Source organism: Sardina pilchardus, chromosome 15 (genome assembly GCF_963854185.1).
Source record: "Sardina pilchardus chromosome 15, fSarPil1.1, whole genome shotgun sequence".
In the NCBI taxonomy this organism is placed as follows: domain Eukaryota; kingdom Metazoa; phylum Chordata; class Actinopteri; order Clupeiformes; family Clupeidae; genus Sardina; species Sardina pilchardus.
The window spans coordinates 29,644,784-29,666,762 of NC_085008.1; the positions used below are offsets into that span (position 1 = coordinate 29,644,784).

The 21,979-nt window shown below is 42.4% G+C and overlaps 2 protein-coding genes across 3 annotated transcripts; both read left to right on the top strand.

The window, feature by feature from the left end:
* The first annotated feature begins 2,682 nt into the window (after positions 1-2,682).
* Positions 2,683-6,613, top strand: LOC134102683 (peroxisomal N(1)-acetyl-spermine/spermidine oxidase-like). Of its 2 annotated transcripts, XM_062556865.1 has the most exons (8): positions 2,683-2,814; positions 2,949-3,098; positions 3,471-3,909; positions 4,003-4,196; positions 4,556-4,805; positions 4,890-5,002; positions 5,434-5,591; positions 5,738-6,613. In XM_062556865.1, the coding sequence occupies exons 2-8, from the start codon at positions 2,951-2,953 to the stop codon at positions 5,897-5,899; spliced, it is 1,464 nt and encodes a 487-aa protein (XP_062412849.1). In that variant the 5' UTR covers positions 2,683-2,814; positions 2,949-2,950; the 3' UTR covers positions 5,900-6,613. The 2 variants fall into 2 exon arrangements, with proteins under 2 accessions (XP_062412849.1, XP_062412850.1); XM_062556866.1 differs by lacking the exons at positions 2,683-2,814; positions 2,949-3,098 and adding an exon at positions 3,302-3,363.
* Positions 6,614-10,095: 3,482 nt separating this feature from the next.
* LOC134101872 (sodium/glucose cotransporter 4-like) lies at positions 10,096-18,273 on the top strand. Its single transcript, XM_062555726.1, has 13 exons — positions 10,096-10,214; positions 10,339-10,410; positions 10,765-10,869; positions 11,685-11,849; positions 12,318-12,423; positions 12,865-12,945; positions 13,307-13,512; positions 13,790-13,925; positions 14,165-14,272; positions 14,665-14,815; positions 15,840-16,008; positions 16,586-16,801; positions 17,576-18,273. Exons 2-13 carry the CDS (start codon positions 10,396-10,398, stop codon positions 17,912-17,914), a joined length of 1,797 nt encoding a protein of 598 aa, XP_062411710.1. The 5' UTR covers positions 10,096-10,214; positions 10,339-10,395; the 3' UTR covers positions 17,915-18,273.
* Positions 18,274-21,979: the final 3,706 nt, after the last annotated feature.

Sequence of the window (21,979 nt, forward strand, 5' to 3'; positions counted from 1 at the left end):
GTTATATGGGTTCCCTGTCAGCAACGTTGTGCATCAGCACTGACTTACCCCCCGACAGCGTCCTGTGAGCCGAGATCCAGCCGGTTTTTGATCGTTTTTGATGCCGGACTATTTTCTTCAGCAGGTTTCTGGGGTCACGAAAGTAAAGTGTTTTTCTTCTCAAAACCATATGCGTTCAACAGAGTGATATATTTGCACCACAAAAACGTTGTCCAGCTGTCAGTAGCGCGCAGTGATAGGAATCGCGAAAAATAAGTAAGTGATAACGAGGTTTGAATTTTTCCTGGACAACGTTTTTGTGGTGCAAATATATCACTCTTTTGAACGCATATGGTTTTGAGAAGAAAAACACTTTACTTTCGTGACCCCAGAAACTTGCCGGACTACTTTCTTCACCATCAAAAACCGGCTGGATCTCGGCTCACAGGACGCTGTTGCGGGGTAAGTCAGTGCTGATGCACAACGTTGCTGACGGGGAACCCATATAACTTTGTGTCTTAAAACCCGAACTATCCCTTTAATATGTGTAATCACTTGGTATCAAACCCATAACCTACCGAGCAATCCACTTCTCATGTTGAAAACTAATTCATAACATATGTGCAAATGACCAAAACACATTATGATGTTTCATATATTTTTGTTTCATACATACAAATGTGAGGTACATACTGTATTTGTTTATCTTTATGCAGTATAGACCACTCAATATGTCAGAGCCTTGTGTACAGTATAATTGCACCTCAAGGTGACATTTTCAAGCTTAGTGGTCAGAACACTTCCCGGTACTGTACATCACTGAGAAAACAGTTTCCTTGGGAGGGGTCCAGTTTTAACAATTCCAAAAATGGTTAACAGATAGTGTATAATTTTTGTTGTTAAAAAGTTGTTTCTAAACATTCACTAGTAAACAACTACCAATATAGGCTATGGATAGACAGATATTTTGTACATAATATACAATTCTTTACTGTAACCTAGTGCTTTGACAGTGCTTCCACACACAGTGACCTGACCAAATTAGGATATAGCCTTATGGTGTGGGCCATAGCACAATCAAAGTTGGTAACATTAACCTGTGACACAAGCTGCCTTCATGCACTTGGACACACTGGAAGTGTTTCACCTCAAAGTCCTGAAGCATATATTAGGCCCACTCTGGTGAGGGGTGTGGTCTCTGTGCATTCTTCTGCCATCTGTGGTGTAGAAGGGAAGCCCCTCTCTGTTCTCTTGCCTCAGAGAGCCTCAGACATCATTTATCACCCCAGCTCACCTGCCCCCCCCAAGCAGCCGGCTAAGCCTCCCCTGCTTTGAAGGGGAGAGATACGGGATCTTTGGAAACATGAGAGCACACACACACACACACACACACACATACATACACACACACGCACACACACAATAACACAGAGGGGAAAAAAAGATAAATTATACTGATGATAAATTAATGTCACAATAAGGTCATTGATTTAGCAGACCTGCGTGGAACAAAGAACGAGAACTCAACTGCTATTGAGATGAATGTGACTGGGCTGTTTTTCCATTGCCTTCAGCTGCGTGTGTTGAAGTTTGGCTTTACAGCCCAATTGGGTGCTGACAGATAGACACAGTATCAACTCTCCTTTGGGAACACGGATAACAGCCATCTATCCCCCTTCATTCCAAGCAAACAAACGCGTTATAAATGAGTAAGAATTGATGTACAATTGGTAGTGCACTGAGAGCCAGATAGGCTAATTGTGTTTGACAGCTTTCTTGAGTAGGCCTACGATGTGTAAAAAAGGCATGTTACTGTCCATGTTACAACATTGTCCATCTCACAATTATTTATATCGGACATTTTTTAAACATCTTTTTATCATTTAAATGTTGGTTGTATTGTTGGTTCTATAGGATTTAAGGAAGAAGCCTGGCAGACCTTATCAGGATGTGTGTTGCAGAGTGAGTTTCTATCCCAACCAGATTGAGAGTCAGCAGCCAGCAAACATGCAACAGTAGGCCTACATTAGCCTACATATCAAAAACTCTAGCCTACATTTTATTGAGGTGATAGTCTGCACAGGCCTCTAGACTACATGATGCTATATCAGTCCAGATCTTGGCAGGGATCAGCGCTGTTTCAGCGTTTTATAGCCTAGCAATGTATTTTATCGAGTAATTGTCAAAGAATCATTATACTAAAAGCAATCTGTGTGGCACTAAAGGAGGAACAGTATAATCCTACAAACCTTCATTAATATCACATGGGCAACAATTGAGCACAAAATTTATTGCTTTCTCAACATCAGTTTCTCGCAAGAGCCCAGTATAAACCATAGTCAACATGAATTGTATTCTGTGAATGTGTGACACCAAAAGTTGAGGCCAAGTCAGGCCAATATACTTGTAATATCTGCCATCTTGTGTTCAAAACAGGAACATCATGCTGCGTCTCAAGGACTTAGTAAATGCCTGCCTCATAGACTATTACCATGCAAATTGCGGCCATATCACACCTGTCTCTTTAGCGATACATGTTATTACTGTAAGCTACATGTTGTTTGTTAGTCTGTTACTGTTCTTGTCTGTTTTAGGATCGCACGAAATTCTGAAGTAGGCTAGCCTATGAGAGTGACTGGTGACGCATAGCCTACTACGTCTTCTGTTCAAGCAGGAAGAGTTGAAATGGCATTTGCTGACGTACGATTGCGATCCTGCCTCTTTTTAAAGACTTTATAAAATTGTGAACGTAGAAGCCTAGGCTACTTTACTCTACATAACCCAGTTCAACAGTTATTCAGTTTAACAATAGACAGCGAAGACTACGCAGTCCAGGTGTTGGAAGGCTACTGAACATAGCAATTCTTTCCACAAAGAATTATTCTTTAATGTGCTATGGTTGCGACATGTGTGTAATCAATACAGCAATACAGCCATACGAGTATTTTCATACAGTAATTTATTTACAGTGATGGCGGGAAATCCTAAAATTGTGGTATTGGGAGCCGGGGTTGCTGGAATAGGAGCAGCCACCAAACTGCTGAGTCTGGGATTGAAAGATGTGACAATAATTGAGGCATCTGGAGTGGCTGGAGGGAGAATAGCTAAGGCATTTCTTGGTGAGTAGCCTATGTTAACAATTCAGTTATGTTCACCTAATGTAAAGGAAGTCCATTTATAAGACAATTTGAATCAGAAATGATCCTTTTAGCATAAGTTATTTCCCTTCCACAACAACAAGTTTCCCTTCTGCATTTCAATTCCTGTCAGCAAAAATGTGATAAAAAGTGATATCACATGATATGTCCAACATCATGTAGGCTATTACAAATAGTTCTTCCATGGAATATCAAACGTTTTATAAGATCTCTTCAAAAACTCTATGTATGGATCATAATTGTATATACTGTATCCCATTCTGCTCTATTCTAGGCTATTCTAGTCTTGTCTGATTTGCTCTATTCGGTTGAATTATATTCTGTTTTCTACAGACAAGTCCTGGGTGGATACAGGAGCTCAGTGGATCCACGGAGCGACAGAGGCGAACCCAGTGTACTCTCTGCTGCGGCAGCAGGGCCTGTTGCAGGATGTGGTGACAGAGGAGGGCACTGAGCTTGTGTTCCACAGCAAGGGACACAGAGTCAACGAGGACCTGTACAACCGTGTGCGTGAGGCTGGGGAGGGCATCTGGAGACATCAACGCCGGGGGAACCCTGGGAAGAACATCGGTGACTACTACGCTGAGAAATCTCTTGGTCTAGTCAATAACTTGAGTATTGGCGGAGAGGCTGAACAAGAAGATATACGGAACATTCTGTCTCTGGTGTGTAAGAGCCTGATGATAGACGTTGGTGCGCATGCCCTCAACAATGTGTCGCTTGACTCTTGGCAGTACTACACCTATATGGGTGAGGACCTCAACGTTGAGGGGTGAGTAAAATCTTTAGGACGTTTATTTTACATCCGATTTTATGTTGATTAAAGTAACAAGGCTTGTACCTAAGATGTATGTTTGTGACACAGGAAAATGTTTCTCTTGCCTGAAAAACTTTTGGAAGACTTCCCTAAGGAAAGGCTGCTGCTGAATAAAGCTGTGATGAAGATCAACTGGGATGGCGGTTTCAGTGGGCATGAGAGTCGCATCTACCCTGTCTGCATTGAGTGTGCAAATGGGGAGAAGTTTCTTTGTGATCATGTGGTGGTTACCATCTCACTTGGTAAGACAAATGTTTACGAGTTACCTCATTTGCTTTAATGGGCGGTAGTGTAGTGGTTAAGGGGCTGGGCTAGTATGCAGTAGCCTGAAAGTTGTTGGTTCAACTGTTGTACCCTTGAGCAAGGCACAGTTGCTCTGGGGACAATGTAATCCCTTGTAATATATTTGACAAGTCACTTTGGATAAAACAGTGTCTGCTAAAAGTAATGCTTCAGAGCTTCCTGAGTGGTTGTCATGTTAGGGTGACATGTTGCATATACTATCAAATTAGTTTCATGACTTCAGTGACATCCAATTTCTTTCTTTGACTTCAACCAGAGAGGGTTAAAGCGGAGTAATTAAGGATCTTTGCTTCAACAGGCTGCTTGAAATCCGCACCACCAACCATGTTTGACCCTCAGCTCCCAGAGGACAAGAGGGAGACCATAGAGAAACTAGCCTTTGGCTGCATCAACAAGATCTTCCTGCAGTATGAGGAGCCCTTTTGGGAAAAGGACGCGGAGAGCATCAGCCTAGTGTGGGAGAATGAGACTCCAGCTTCCCTATCCACAGATGCCACCCAGTGGCAGAGGAATATACCGTTTTTCACAGTCATGAGACCAAAGGAGAAGTAAGTGTGTGGGTTACAATATTAAGAAATCTTATTTGAAATTCAGAAAGAATTTGAAATCTCAGATGCTACTTATGCTTTAAGGTTTGGTCATGTTTTGATTGGCTGGTGCTCGGGGAACGTGGCACGGCATGTTGAAACTTTAACGGAGGCCCAACTCTCTACAGCCCTCACCTATAACTTCAGGATGTTCATGAGTAAGCATAACAAAACGGCACAATGCACAGCTTTTCAGATAACAGTGTCACATACAGCATTTTTGACATAGTTATATTTTATGTCTGCAAAACTCCCCGGGCCTCTGATATTATCATCAGTAAATAATTGGCTGGAAATTTGGTCAACTATCCCCACCTCCCCTTGGTGTGTTTAAGGGTGTGTGTTTTGTTTTTCCAGTCTGTCTGGGGAAGTAAACAAGAACTGTTTACAGCTTAACTTAATGCTGACAGTGTATTTAACATATTACAGAGAAATGTAGTCACTTTGGAAAACAAAAACAACTCACAGAAAGTTATTTTATTTTGAAATCTCTGATCAGAAAAAAACAGAACACATTTGGCCAACTATCATGATAACTGTTATGTGTATGGAGTTATACCAGTTATAAACCAAAGCATGTCTTTCTCAGATAACCCTGGCATTCCTTGCCCTAAGAGGGTTTTACGGACACAATGGCATAGTGAGGCATTTATTAAAGGTGCATACAGCTATATCCCAGCTGACGTGGATGCTGTGATCATGGACAAGTTGGCTCTTCCCTTGTCAAGCAGGAAAAACACCACAGAGGTAAATGCAATAACAATAAATGCCTGTCAATAGCAATGATGCCTGATACTAAAACTGTGCTTCTGAATGAATTCTCTCTCTCTCTCTCTCTCTCTCTCTCTCTCTCTCTCTATCTCTCTATCTCTCTCTCTCTCTCTCTCTCTCAGGATCTGCAAGTACTCTTTGCTGGGGAGGCCACAATGAAAAACATGTATGGAACAGTGCAGGGGGCTCTGCTCTCTGGCTACAGGGAGGCAGAGAGGCTGTCTCTGCATTATGGAAGACCAGCACCGGCATCAACTCCATATTCGTCTCCTCTGGAAACATAGCTGCTCCCGTTCACATATAGTTCACATAGGAGACAATAAAAAGAAAAATACAAAACAGTATGTCTTTCCTTATGACCTTTCAGGAAATCCTTTTAACAAAATGGCGGAGACATTTGAATCATGGTAATTCAAATAAGGCTCCCAAAATTCTTTTGATTTGGAGTGTTCTGCTGCTTTAAATAAAAAAGCCTTCAGACAGAAAAAGCCTTCAGACAGACATTGTTGGACAGTCGGGCAGGTTGTGTTACATTTGTCTTGTGTTTGAAATAAATACAGCCAGTGTATGCAAAACACACAGTAGTGCTTTATGTTGATTAAACTGCATGCTATTGTGCATTAATTATTACTTGCTCACATCATGTTTGATAATTGTTTCACACTTTTTTTTACACCGATATGTAGGCCTAATGCCAAACTGTCATGTGACAAATGAAGACATCATTGAAGGCCAACAATCACATTTATTGGCATTTCTTCAACAAATATAAAACACTACTGTGTTCTGTGCATACACCACCTGCATACAAGGTACAGTTTTAAGTGGGCCTAAACAAGCCTCAAATGTATCAACTCAAGTTCATTTGTATTACAGTGAGAGTGATATGATGTATTGGCGTCTCTGAATGCTCTTGCCAGAGATCCCGATGAGGAGTGCATTACAATAGTCCAGCCTGGAGGAGACAAAGACGTGGATGAGCTTCTCTGCATCGCCCAGGGTGAGAGTTGGACGATGCAGAGAAGCTCATCCACGCATTTAATTGTGTCCTCCAGGCTGGACTATTTGAGCTCTGGCTCACCAGATCATGCATAGTTTAACGTAGGTTAATGTCCTTTCTGTACATGGCATATTCCATTTTTTTCTCCTGATTTAGTCAGAATACATCTTACTGTAAGGATTACTCTGAGGTAGGCAATGATTTGTTGATATCATGATTAAAAGAAATTCAGAAAAATATAACAAAATCAAAATGGCAAAAAGTGTCCCAAGTTACCCGAATCCACCCTAGCCTAGCCTATTTGTTGTTTTTGTAATAGGCCTAATTGTAAAATACTTAAATACTTTTTGAATTATTAAGCATGGAATGTGTTGGAATGTGTGTGTGTGTGTGTGTGAGAGAGAGAGAGAGAGAGAGAGAGATGACTTTAAAAAAAAAAAATCGACCACAGTAAAGTCGATACTATAAAGAGGAACCAAGAAATGTACAGTCATTGTTTCCAGCCGGCAATAATTCCGTGGACACACCCATGTGACATGCGACCTTCGCAAAATGCTACTTCTCTGAGCGATATTTCTATCCAAACCTAATCCTGCATTGATTTTAAAAGGGCAGATAAAACCATGGCTTTAAATAAGACATGGATGGCAAAGGCATGTCTGTTCAGGTAAGTGGAGCATGCAGGGCAAAGAAGCGCTGGTTAACGTTACAAGTTATGACATGACCATAATTATGAACTAGCTGTCCAGTGAGTGTCCTATCACTATTCTAAAAGAAACAACAATTATCAGACATGTTGAATTCTGTTTTCTTTCTTTCTTTCTTTCGTTTAACATCGATTCAGCTATCATCGAGTAGCCTACCTTAAAATCTGGAATGCGTTAGTTAGCATCTGACTGACTGACATTAGGATTACAAAAGTGCAGGTCGTAGTTGTAAGCACCACCACCACTACCGCATAACTAATGTTAAATCGAGTGGTCGAGTTCAACTGTATATGAAATATGTTGCAATGTGTAGATATATTTGTGGAGAGTGCAAAGTATGATATGTATGTTATGAAGGCCTCGAGTAGTGGGGGTATTTTTCTACTCCCTGCAGGATGAGGTGTACTAACATTATAATAAGCGTCATAGGCAGCAGTATGATGAATGTACGGCCAACAACAAGCAGAAGTAGAGCTGGTCTTGACCAAGAAATAGTATTTCAAAGTCATTCATTAATATAGTGAATACTCAACTGAAGCTTGACTTTCAAAAATTGTATCTCAGATCAAATCGCAATTGCAATATCTGTCAGACAACATCTGTCTTTCTGTGCTAGTGCAGTATTTAGTACTGTATGGTGGTGTTTGATAAAATGCCTCGACATCATTGATGGCATACCCTAAGCTGTTACATTTTCTATGTTTTATATGTGTTGTTTGGCGGTCAAAACTGCATGCATCTCTAACCATACATTTCTCTCTCACAGATATTTGCAGAATGCACTCCATAGACATGCCGTGGCTGCGTCAGCGTTACACACGACTGGTCTACTCCAAACCTCAAACAAGACGTCAGTAGCTCGATGTGCAAGAAAACAATACGAGAGACTGTATCCAGTCTTGCTGGTCCGTCCCGATGGCTCCACCATCCACATCAGATATAAGGAGCCAAAGCGAATTCTAATGGTATGTACGTCTGTTCAGTGCTGCTCTCAAATTGGGATGTCATGCAGATGCTTGAAGCAACTTTATGTGCATTTTATTACACAAATATGTGTTTCTTGGCTTTAGCACATGGGATCAATGTGTGCATTTCATACATACACCGGAAAGGTATTAAATTCCTTTTTCTATTGTTTGGGAATTTCCCACAGAGCAATGACATAGCCCATTTCTTATTGCCCAACATGATGAAAGATTCGACTACAATGCACAATTGGCTTGTGGTAGTCGCGACTATTTCGTAGGTTGTACCTGGGATCGGAGATCCCCCCCATCATGATACAACACAGTCAACACAGAGGCCAATCAACCACAACCACCACACCTCTCTACAATTACACATCAGGGTGCAAGATGCAACTACAATACACAACTGGCTGGTGGCATTCGCTAACACGCGACATTTTGTACCTGGGATTCATGTAAACTGGCTCCCAGTGCATTACAGAATCTAGTAAGCCCAATTCACACCAAAGATCCCCGACGCGACGAGACGGAGTTGCAGCAGTGTGAATTAGAAGTTGCACGTAGTTGCAAGCCGTCGCAAGCCGTCGCAGAGCATTAAACATGTTGAGTCGCAGTCGCAAGGTTTTAGAACGTCGCGGCTCGGCTTGGCTCGTCGGGAATCTTTGGTCTGAACCCTACTTAAGGGACACTGCTTGTGTTCAAAGGCCCCACCCTCAAATACACTCTATCAGCATCCTTAAAGGTGCAATCAGGAATTGTACAGGAAGTTGTGTTTGTTTGTGTTTGTGTTTATGTTTACATGTAAATGTATTAGAAGACAGATGCTTTTGTGCAAAAAAGTACATGATATTTTAACCAAGGACCAAACGAAACATGCCAGAGAAGTAGCTCACTCCCACCTTCAGTATTCACAGAGAAATTCCACACAGGGTTTTGTCTTTGTTTAGGGCCAGGCTGCCCCCACTTTACAGTGCAATCCCTGATTGCACCTTTAAAGACTGCAATCCAATGTCTTCACAATGTATGTCCTATGGTTAAGGAGTCTGTGCATTTTGTTTTGGTTTTTTTAAGTATATTTTTGGTCTTTTTATGCCTTTATTGATAGGGCATCGAACCTGGGTCGCCGGTGTACAGAGTAGGTGCCCCAGCCAGTTGCGCCACTGCTGGGGCTGGAGTCTCAACCCTAACTTTACTTTAACATTACACGATTATAATTTCAGATGCCGGTGGACTTCAGCACTCTGTCAGAAGAGGAGAGGAAAGCAAGATTACGGAAGAGGGATCCAAAGAAGATCGTGAAGAAAGAAAAAGATGACTTTGAAGACCACTTTAAAATTGATGACTACAGCCAGTTCTGGAAGAAAAAGTGATTGGAGTATTGTTTGAGTGCCCGTGTTACTCCTTGTATATTGTAATTATTGTCAGGTCCTGTAATAAATATTCTTTTCAACTATAACAATGAAAAGGACCTTTTTTTTCCGACGAATATTTAATTGAAAACTTACCGTAAATCAGCGTGCAGGAGGCAAGGTCTTATGTTAGTGGGTAGAGATAATGTTAGCAATCACAATGGTGTTCCAAGATATCAGGTGGTGTTTTTTAATGGCCCAGCACTAAGTTGTGACAGGTTGTGTCACATCCCCATTAAACGCTGTGATTCTCACCTGCAGGAAATGCCTGCTCCTGGTTTATACATAACCTATGAACCGCATGCCACGCATGTTCTGATAACAGGAAGATTAATGTTTAGTCTTTGGTCTGCACCTCGAGGCTCTCACTCCCTTGTTGTTAAATGGAAATGACACTTCAGCCTGAGAGGAACAGTACGGCGCAGCCAGACCCAAATGGCACAACTGCTTTGGAGGCAGCGGACATCGCCGTGGTCGTGGTGTATTTTGTCTTCGTCCTGGGAGTGGGAATATGGGTATGTCAAAGAAGAGCTGCTCTGTTTGCCTGTTTAGACAGTAAAGAGTTAGAGACAACACTAAGACCACCTGAAACATGAGTTGAATGCCTGTATATTGTTTTCTCTGCATGCTTCATTGTAGTCATCATTCAGAGCCAACCGGGGAACAGTAGGTGGGTACTTCTTGGCAGGAAGATCCATGACATGGTGGCCTGTGAGTATCCATCTCTAAGTCCACAGTTGCACATTTTTCCTGATAACAATAATTTTCTCCTCTGATAATCATTCAGTGGCTGAGCACAGAATATAAGTGATTTATTGTACTTTTAAAAGTAATGTTTTGCAGAGTTATGTTGCTTTTAGCTTAGCTTTTAGCCTAAAGTGTCCAAAAGTCCAGTGAAAACAGTTCAAACACACAAGAACCATGCAAATGGCCACAAAAAAAATCAAACGTGCAAATACAACATGATTTTTTTCCACCGTAATAATCCACTTAATGTTGGAAAATGTAATCTCTGAGGGCATTCCTGTGGTGGTCACACATTGGCATTGTGTTCTGTCATCCCAGATTGGCGCTTCCCTGATGTCCAGTAATGTGGGCAGCGGCCTGTTCATTGGAATGGCTGGGTCAGGGGCAGCAGGAGGCCTGGCCGTCGGGGGCTTTGAGTGGAATGTAGGTCACACTGATCATGCCTAAACACCAACACATTTCAGTGACAATGACCCTGCTATTTTGTTGACTCTGGTTGACTCTGGTTATGGTGACTTACAATAACATACAATAACAATCAAAAACAGTAAAAAGGACTCTAAGGGTAAGGTGACCATGTCCTAGACCAAAACCAGCGACATAATCCCAAAAATGTGGAAAAAAACGGGGACATTTTCAGTTTGACTATCAATCAGATTGAAATACAATGACAAGTTTTATCTTCAACAAACAGGGACATAGGTAGTTTTTCTGTATTTTCCTGGGACAGCAACCAAAAACGGGGGCTGTCCCCCGAAACCAGAAACGGTTTGGTCTGGTCACCCTATCTAAGGGTGATGATACCAGGGGCATCCGTTTGAGCAATGTTGCTGAGCGACCACATAACCAGTTCACTGTGTTCTGATTGGATGGTTGTGATCATTTGATGATAACATTTCTCCAGAAAAAAAACATTGCCCATTATCAATAGGAAGGTGCCAGAGAAGCAATGCTCAGGAACACTGCCTAGCAACAGTGCTCCTAAAGTTACATTGTGTATCATCAGCTTAACATTGTAAGAGTAGTGGTGGGTGTATGCAGTGGTGTAGTCTAGCTACAGTAGCTGTTGTGGATATACTATGATGTAGTTGTTAGCTGTAGTGATCAACCCCAAATGTAGGCTACATATCCTTGCCTATTTTAAGTTGGTATACTGAGATGGTGGTGCTTTTTAACTGCATAGTCCTTCGTATCACATAAACTACTCCACTGCGTGTATGTTTTGTGGCCCCTGCCAGGCTTCCTGGGTCCTGGTGGCCCTGGGCTGGATCTTTGTCCCGGTGTACATCTCCTCTGGCGTGGTCACCTTGCCCGAATACCTGCGGAAAAGGTTTGGCGGACAACGGATCAGAATCTACATGAGCGTGCTCTCTCTCGTCCTCTACGTTCTCACCAAAATATCAGTAAGGCCTCCAAAAGCTTGATCTCATCAGAACTTGATAAACTTTTCTTTTCATGCATTGAAATGCGGTAGAGGATATTAGAGGACAGATTTCCCCCTCCCTACACTCCTCAGCATGGGGAATATGTAGCGCCAATGAGTAGAACTAAAAGAAACAAACTCTCTTTCCTTTCATAGAGCTGTTTTGTGAATTATCTTTAATATAGTATTTCTTTCTTTGAATTTCATGGTTTGCCATGTCTTTATCTTATTCTATTCTATCAGAGGTCCCCTTTGGAGCAAATGTGTTAACACCAGTTCAACAACATCAAAAAGTAGATGAAACCTAAGCTTTACTCTTCGCTTTTAAAGCACAACACACTAAGCACGTAACCAACAGTAACTGTAATAGTGGTAGTTCTGCCGAATGTGCTTCATTTTGAACCTGAAATGACAGAGAGCCGTGTGTGTGTCCTGTGTGTGTTTGCAGACAGACATTTTCTCTGGAGCGTTATTTATCCGCGTTTCCCTGGGCTGGGATTTGTACCTCTCCACAGTTTTACTCATCGCTGTGACCGCTGTCTATACTATAGCAGGTATGAATGTGTTCATTTACTTGAAGAAGGAGAGGATTGTATGTATGCCCAAAAGCAAGACAGGGACAGACACCATACATAATACTGTAAGTAATTAGCAAATAAAGAGAGATAGAGCATCTACATCATGAAAACGTTTTGAGATCTTGTAAATGGTTGTGGTAGACAGTTCTACATGAGAAACAGAGACAAGGCTGAAGAAGTATACTGACACAGGCTGTCTCTACAGGCTATCTCTCTCTATGTTCCTAATTCTACTAGAGTGCAGGCTGGTCAAAATGTCACAATCAATAATCACGAGGCACATTTTCACCACACTCATACTGCATATCCATGTACGAGTGCCAGAGTGAGTAATAGAATATGTGATTTGATAGCCTGTCACCCTGTGATAGGTCTTTGTGAAATGATTCCCTGATGGATGCTGTCTTGTGGCTGCAGGTGGATTGACAGCAGTCATTTACACAGACGCATTGCAGACGGTCATCATGGTAGTTGGAGCACTTGCTCTCATGTTTATAGGTATGATTTCATACATTCTTTTTCAACCACAACCTAATTTGTATTTTGTTTGATTAATTACAACTCTGAGTTCTTGATTCACTTATTATACTGGAACAGATTGAGTGATTAATTAAGGTTGATTGAGGTGCCTTCTAGATCACACACTAGTGAAATGCTTGCGAAGGCTGCTCTGGTTTTTGGCCACAAAGATTGCTTGGTTGGTCATTTTGTTTAGTAAGGTTTGCTGATTGGCCACTGTGGGAGAGCCCCTACCCATAGCATAAGGACGTGAACACCTCTCCTGTGTACTTATGAAATGATCCTGTCATGTCATGACCCTATCAAAAGCTTGGTCTTAGCGTGCTCTTCCCCCCGACAGCTTTCGATAAAGTGGGCTGGTACGAGGGTCTGTTGGATCAGTATGAGAAGGCCATGCCCTCTATCACTGTGCCCAACACCACATGCCACCTGCTGCGGCCGGACGCCTTCCACATGTTCAGGGACCCGGTGACCGGAGACCTGCCCTGGCCCGGCCTGCTGTTTGGACTCACTGTGCTGGCCACCTGGGTGTGGTGCACTGACCAGGTCAATGGCCTAGCTAGCGATACCACAAAGATACTCAACACTTAAATGTACTTAAATCACATGACATATATTTACTTGAGAGTGAAGCTAGTTCAGAGCCAAGCTGGGACTTTCTACATTAGATTGGTTTGGCAGCTAATTTATGATACACATCAATAAAAGTCTAAGTATAAAAAATGTGGACTTTTGAAAAGGAAGTTCTAGTATTTGTATTTTAGTCTGACGAGTTCACACCTTATATCATTGTGTAATCAAATTTTTTAATTCTTGTCCACAGGTTATAGTTCAAAGATCATTAGCAGCCAAAAACATGTCCCACGCAAAAGGCGGGTCGGTTTTGGGAGGCTACCTCAAGATGCTGCCCATGTTCTTCATTGTGATGCCTGGCATGATCAGCAGAGCACTCTTCCCAGGTAGCCTTTTCTGATGTAGACACCAGTTGGTTTGCAAGGGGTGGTGTTGAAATTAGTTCGCATCATATCTGAATGATAGATCATTCTCTGTAAGACTAGGTAATTGCTCTTCGTCCGCTGCTCCTATCAAATGTCCCTCAGGGATCCATTTTAGGCCCTCTGCTATTCTCCTTATATTTGCTCCCTCTTGGCTACATCTCCTGTTTCTCTGTGTAAACTTTTCTGTGGTTTTCTGTTAGATGAAGTGGGTTGTGTGGACCCTGTTGAGTGCCAGCGCATTTGTGAATCCAGTGCGGGGTGTTCTAACATCGCCTATCCTAAATTAGTGGTGGAACTCATGCCAGCAGGTGAGCACTTCATTTTTTCAGAAAAAAGCACAGAGCCACCTGGTCTCTGCTACCAAGTAGCTATCACTTGTTGTTTCAGTCCTCCTACATGATACTTTTGACCGTTGCTAGCATAGTGGTCATGTAAGGATTGTCAAAGTACCAGGTAGCCATCACCAGGTATTTCAAAGGACTGCTCCTGTTTGTATGTGTGTGTTGTTGTTGGAATGGGTGAGCAGATGAGTGTGTGTGTGTGTTTGTGTATGTCTCTACTACCGGTATTTTTTTGGATGTGTGTGCAGGTATATGTGTGACTCGAGTGTGTGAGTGAGTGTGTACATCACATGCGTGTGTTCTAAAGTTGGTTGCGGGCTCTTCTTAATGTGCTTCACTTCGTTTCACCGCCCCTGCAGGCTTGCGTGGTCTGATGATCGCGGTCATGATAGCTGCCCTCATGTCGTCCCTCACGTCCATCTTCAACAGCAGCAGCACGCTCTTCACCATGGACATCTGGCAGCGCGTGCGACGCCACGCCTCCGAGAGAGAGCTCATGGTGGTGGGCAGGTAAACAGGAAGTCAGTGACACTTACACAACAAACAAACAAGCAAACAAACAAGCATTACTGGGTTTGAAATGTTCACTGTTTATCATAGTTATATTTTGTTATTCACTACATAGTGCTTTATAGTACATAACTAATACCGAGGTTATTCACTATATACTGCTTTATATAGCACATAACCATACAGAGCTTATTCATTACAGTGCTTTGTGTAACACTTGACTAGATAGTGACTTGACTTGACGATCACGAGCCATTGGTGATGCTTGAGATTAGACACCCTTTTATACCATCTTCCAGAATCCTCAGCCACACAAGCATGACTCAGACAATGCATTCCTGCCTGAGCCACATCAAAAACCAGCTGAAACCAGTTTGATGTTAACTTGTCATAAGAGAAGCATATAGCCTTTTGCATTGCGACTATCATTGTCTGGCATTCAAAGGCCTCACTCCATCCCTCAAGGCCTAAGTTCAGTTGTAAGTGCCTCCACAGTGGCATCTGCATTACCCTGGTAACACTGAAAGCCATTCCCTACCTGGCGTCCAGAGGCATACAGTATAATGATAATAATAATAATACCTCAGTTTTTTATAGCGCTTTTCTGGGTACCCAAAGACGCTTTACAAAGACACAGAACAAGAGGGATACAAAAGGACAATACAGTACATACAATACAGACATGTAAACAAACAAAAACGCAAAAAGAACAATGCAAAGGGTAAGGAAAATTTGTCAGGTGTTGTAAGTGATGTTGAACAGATGGGTTTTGAGGTGATTTTTGAAGGACGGCAGTGAGTCAGCATTGCGCAAGGCCATATACCATCCTGCAGCGTTGGGCACATGGCTTCCTCATTTGACAAGGCACGACGAGTACAGAGATGACCACAAATGGAGAAAATTGAGTGTTTTGGATTAGAATCACAGACCTTTTCACACACACACATTGACTTGGTATCCGACATTGTTTATTGATGGATGTTCAGCCTGTTGATGGTTCCTATTGCTGCTGTCTCTCTCTCAGGGTGTTCATCCTGCTCATGGTGGTGGTGAGCATCCTGTGGATCCCCATCATCCAGTCGGCCAACAGCGGCCAGCTCTTCGACTACATCCAGGCCATCACCAGCTACCTGGCGCCGCCCATCACCACGCTCTTCGTCATGGGCATCTTCTGGAAGCGGGTCAACGAGCAGGTCTGTCTGAACCCCCTCGTCCAGTGTGATCCTGGACCGGGCTTTTGACAGAGACGATCGAGTAACCAGATGTCCATGTTTTTGCGCAGGGAGTAGTTTCTTTAGTAAATGCAGTTGATCCACCTCTGACATTTCAGAAGAGTTTGTCCACCTCTTAAAAGAGTTTATTCACCAATTGCAATTTTTAACATTCATGTATTATCCACATTCACAATATATAATAATATGTACACACTCTACCATTCACTACACAACAGTACTAACCACTTAATACCACTGCTATTGTTATAAACATTTTGGACAATAATCTCCACCATCAACAAACATATTCTGAATGGCTTTAAAAAAAGAATCTGATACGACATGCACTGCAGTCCACCTTACCATGATCAACATTTCATAGTTTACCCACTTCTCACTACAACCTGAAAAGAAGTGAGGTGGCACACTACTAAATAGGATAGGACTTTACCTCAAAACAATGTTTGTTTTTGTGGTGTTAACCTACCAGTAGTGAACTCATGTCAAATACTCTATGTGTGTGTGTCTGTGTGTGTGTAAATGACTGGTCCTTCAGGGTGCCTTCTGGGGCCTCCTGGTGGGCCTGGCTGTGGGGACAGTGAGAATGGTGATGGAGTTTGTGTACAGTACGCCCTCTTGTGGCCAGGAGGACACACGGCCGGCTGTGCTGAAGGATGTTCACTACCTGTACTTCGCTCTCATCCTGCTAGGCATTACAGCTCTGGTCATCACAGTGATCAGCCTCTGCACACCACCCATCGAGGATAAACACGTGAGGACCACACATGTGCACACACACACACACACACACACACACTCTCTCTCTCTCTCTCTCTCTCTCAAAGAGAGTGGAATTGGACTATTTGTAGCTGTAAGGGATAGCTCACAGCACAAACACACAGCCCTATACTTATATACTATATCTGATAGCGCTTTGCTTTTTCTAAAAAGTGCAAAACAATTGTAAGACAAATACACAAAAGGTAGCTGTAAGGGATGGCTCACTCACAGCACAAACAAACAGCTCTTGTGATACTTAATCTGATAATAGTGATTTGCTTTTTCTAAAAGGTGCAAAATAAGATAAGATGAATACTTTACTCATGCTTGATCGTCACAACCGCTTATGTAACTCACAAAATGGAGTGCTAATTGAAAGGAATGTGACATTCCACTTGGGAAACAGAGACATGACATTTTATCTCATTGGCATTTTGACTTTTACAAGAGATTCACTGGGTGCCTTGACTGCTTGGAACTATAGGTTACGATTTGAATGGTTTCCACTGTGACTGAAGGAATCACAACTTCAATGGACAATACCAGTTATTGTATAATGTGACTTTGGTCTCTATTCGTGGAGCAGGACAGCACTGTGTGATGCTTCACATGACCAGCACATTCTTGTCATTGCCTTTTCCCCACAAACCAATTTCTGCTCCAGGCCTGCCTGAGCTAGCTTGACCTTAATCGACTCGTCTTGTCTTGTCTTGTCTTATTTTGTACGACTCACGTCGAAATTCAGTGTGACCTTTCACCCCTGCAGCTGGTGCGGCTGACATGGTGGACGAGGCACAGCAAGGAGCCACGTGTGGACCTGGAGGACCCCTGGGCCACCACCCCAAACGAGGAGGCCAAGGAGATGCCTGACTCCCAGGCTGCCTCTTCTGAGCTGGCTGCGTCCAGCTCGTGCTGGAGGAGAGTGGCCATGTGGCTTTGTGGTTTGTCCGCGCAGGCTGAGCCCAAACTCACTGCGGAGGAAAAGCACGCCCTGGAGATGAAGCTGACCGACATCACAGAGGAGCCCTTGTGGCGAAACGTCTGCAATATCAACGCCATCATTCTCCTCACTGTCAATGTCTTTCTGTGGGGCTTCTTTGCCTGACCCTGCATGCTTTTGTCTAAATATATTTAAGACAAAACCTAATTTTGTACAAACATATTTTTTAGTCGAGTTGTTCCTCTAATGAGTGAATATGGAAGCTATTTGAATGTAATTTGAGAGTAACTTGTATTCAAATTCCACAATGAGGAAACTCAGACAGGCTCATTACCAGGGCTCATGGCTTGAGTGTGTAAATTCATCTCTGATTCTGGTATTTGGCAGATGCTTTTGTCTAAAAGCGACTTACAGTATATTAACCCTACATTAGCTAAAAACAATAACAACAATATCAATATCAAATATCAAAATTACAATAATGAGTTTTATCATGTTAAACAATTAAACAACTTTTGTATGAAGGTTTTTGTTGAAAGTTGTTATTTCTCTGCCGGCAAAAACAAAAAATGAATCATTGTTCTGTTTTTACTAGCCTTTAATTAAATTAAATTCAGTTCATTTCAAAGAACGTCATTCTTACGTTAGGAACTTTGTGTGAAAAGTGCATACATACATACACATACAAACAATAATAAAAGAACATACAAATAATAATAATGAAAAAAGATGTTCAAACATTCATAAGTCTGATGGATACAGGCACAAAGCTCGACATGGCTCTCTCCTGAAGGAAATAGGCCTAGATCTGTACCTCTAGCCTGAAGGAAGGAGACAATATTGGCTTTGTAGAGAGTGAGTGTTGCCCACGGCTATTTGAGTTCCTTTTATGTAGTCCTTCTGTTGTAAACACTAATAAGTGATTCCTGCTCCAATCCAATTTAGTGAGAGATAATGAGTAGTTCACTCAGTTCATTCAGCTATTATATTACAGGGCTAGCCTGGCTACTGGACTGCCACACAGAGAAGGACCAGACATATCTGCCTGAGCAAATGAAACATGAACTCTCAGATTAATCTGGTTCCCAGACTATTATAGAACAAGTACAGTCTATTCACGGAAAAGTTAATGTGAAGGGTTGGTTAACGCTAATATTTCTGAACATAAGAATACCACTTAGTAAAAAATATTTTCATAATTATGTATGTCTACACCATATCTAATGTCCATTTGATTTCATTTGAATTAGGGTAATGGTAATACCAGAGCCATAGATACATTGTCAGCATTCCATTTGCTGCAGAATTAACCTGGTAACTGTAACTAGGCATTACATAACAAAGGTTCTGTTTATGTCATAAAAGTAACCAAATCACATCATAATAGAATATAGAACATACATGAAAGTAAATCTAAATTCTACCTCACTCTTTGATGAGACACTGGAGAGGATAGTTGATTCACTCCAATTCAAGTTCAGATTTATTTAAATAGCATTTGTCACATATATATTTTTAAATAGCTGGACACCTCTGGTGAGGAAATGGGATTTTTTCAATTCCTTAACTGCTGCACTACAGTGCCAGTAGAAGGAGTTCATGGAGGGGTGGTGGAGAGCGGAGTGAGAAGCACCCAGGAGATTAAGAAGAGACTCAAGAAGTACAAACTTGAGGACCTGAAGAGAGAACTGGAGGCTTTAGGCATTCAGCCCGAAGAGGAGCATAAGTATGAGAAGAAACTCAAGAGGGAGCTGAGGAAGGTTCTCCTGAGAGAACTGAAGAAAGTGGAGCTGGAGAGAGCCCAGAACGGAGGCAAGGATGTGGCCGCTGAGGCTCTGAGTGGCACCCCAGACAGGGTGGACCCAGAGGCAGAGAGAGGAGGAGCGGAGGAGCCTGCAGATGGAGGAAATGCCACTGCTCTGGTCCACGCTGAGCAGCCACATGGAGACTCAAATGGACCAATCAAGGAGATGGGCCGAAAGGAGAAAGTTGCCCTGCTTATCGACCTACTGGCAGACATGACTGACAGGGTGGACGAGGTCAATGGTATCCTGAGCGAGGCCGGATGTGTTCTGAGTGAGTACAGTGACACAGCACAGGTCCTAAATCAAATCTGCAAATCTAAACACTTCTGGTGGAGTTGAACTAACTTGTCTGCAAATGACTTGCTGTAGGGCTAGTTAAAGCAGCCGGGGTGACCAAGCGAGAGGAAAAGGACATTGACCAGGTAGTGGCTGTCCTTGATGACCTACTGGACAAGGTTGACTCTACTATGAGTGAGTATATAACTAACCAAACATGTGCTCCAGCTTTTGACCAAAGTGTTTATTGATTTGAACCTGTGTGCATGTTTAGCTCTGGGTCCTGTCGCAGAGAAGGAAAGACAAAAGGAATGCACCACTGATGTGAGAGCTAGAGTCGATATTTTGGACAGGGTGGACACTGGCCTGCGTGAGTATAATGGTGGAGTGTGCCTTAAACCACTGCACTATTGTATACAGTAATTTTCCGCATATAAGCCAAATTGTGTATAAGCCGCAGGACAGTGTTTTATGCAAGTTAAAAGAAACAAAACCATATTAATACCTTATTAACTTCCCCCCTGTATTAGCTGAAGAAATTTGGCAAAATCAATAAGCCGTGGCTAATAGTCAGGCAATGACAGTACCAGTATATGCCACCATTTCAGTTCCTCAGGTCAACATTGCTGGTCAGGACTGATCTTTATTGTTTTTTATTCCCTATTTCAGCTCTGACAGGAGAGCAGCAGGGAGAGAAGGACAGTGAAGTAGTGGCCGTCCTTTCTGATATTGTAGCCAAGGTTGACTCCATCTCAAGTGAGTATAGTACAGAATTAAGTTTCCAGCAATTAGATACATTACTATCTATGAACTGCTGTGCACTTAATGAATGGCTTGACATTGATCGATTTTAATTTGTTCAATTGACCAGATCAAGCTGCTATCAAGGACCACAGGAATGTGGAGGACGCCACTGAAGTCGCTGCCGTCCTAAATGACATTCTGGATGGGGTGGATAAGGCTATGAGTAAGTTCAAGAGCAGAACTACTCAATATTTGAACGAGATTGCCAGCATGACTTGCAATAACCTATGTTTTATTATTTCCTATTTCAGACCTGGAAGCTGAGCAGAACGCAGAGAGGGACCTTGAGGTGGTGGCCGTCCTCTCTGATGTTTCAGCCAAAGTTGATTCTGTCTCAAGTGAGTATAGAGGCCTACTGATGAACTTTCCAGGATTGAGGTATACTGATATCAATGGACTGGATGTGTATTTATTTTATGTTTTTGTTTTGAAAACAGAGCAAGAAAGAGCAAGAGATGAGGCAACAGCTGAAGTGACCTCTGTTCTTAATGACCTCCTGGATGGCGTAGACTCTACTTTGAGTGAGTTGAATATCAACACAGAAATCCCTGGATGATTAACCCTTCAATACTTCTAATGATTAGGTAACTTATATATGATAGTTATTATACTTATGATTGCGTTGTATTTGTCAACAGAGCTAAAAGAAGAAAAGCAGGAAGTAGTCGGCGAAATGAAGGCTGTCCTGAACAACATTCTTGAAGACGTGGACTCCAATCTGAGTGAGTAGCCTCTACCACAAAGAGCAGACGTCCCAGAATTTGGTTAAACTCTCCCAGGATTGGTACTGATACACCTTGCTCACTGATGCTTTAGATCTGACCACAACACTGAAAGGAGAAGAGAAGGAGGGCACATCTGTGGTAAAGGCTGTGCTTGCTGATCTCTTGGACAACGTAGACTCTGCTCTGAGTAAGTCTGAGTGGAATAGCAAACAGCTCAACATCTAAACACATGCTGTGTAACACTGATTGTAATCAACTACTTCACATGCATTTTACTTCACTTCTGTCAGCAGAGCAGGACAAAGTTGTAACTGAGACTGCCCAGATAGAGCCCAAGCATATTCTGGATATGGTGGACACTGACCTGAGTAAGTATAAAGACAAACTGGATATGCCAGCATTCACTATAAGCGAATATCCCAACATTCCCTTTGAGCTAATTCCCTAATGCCTTCCATGTCTGCATTAGATCTGATCAAAGAACTGGATGTGGCTAGCAAGGAGGAAAAGGACAAAACTGAGGCTGTTCACTTGGATGGAGGTGAAGCAGCACATAACATCAAGCTGGACCTGGAATGTCTTGGAGGTGAAAAAAGAGCTAATACCACTGATGCGCTGAT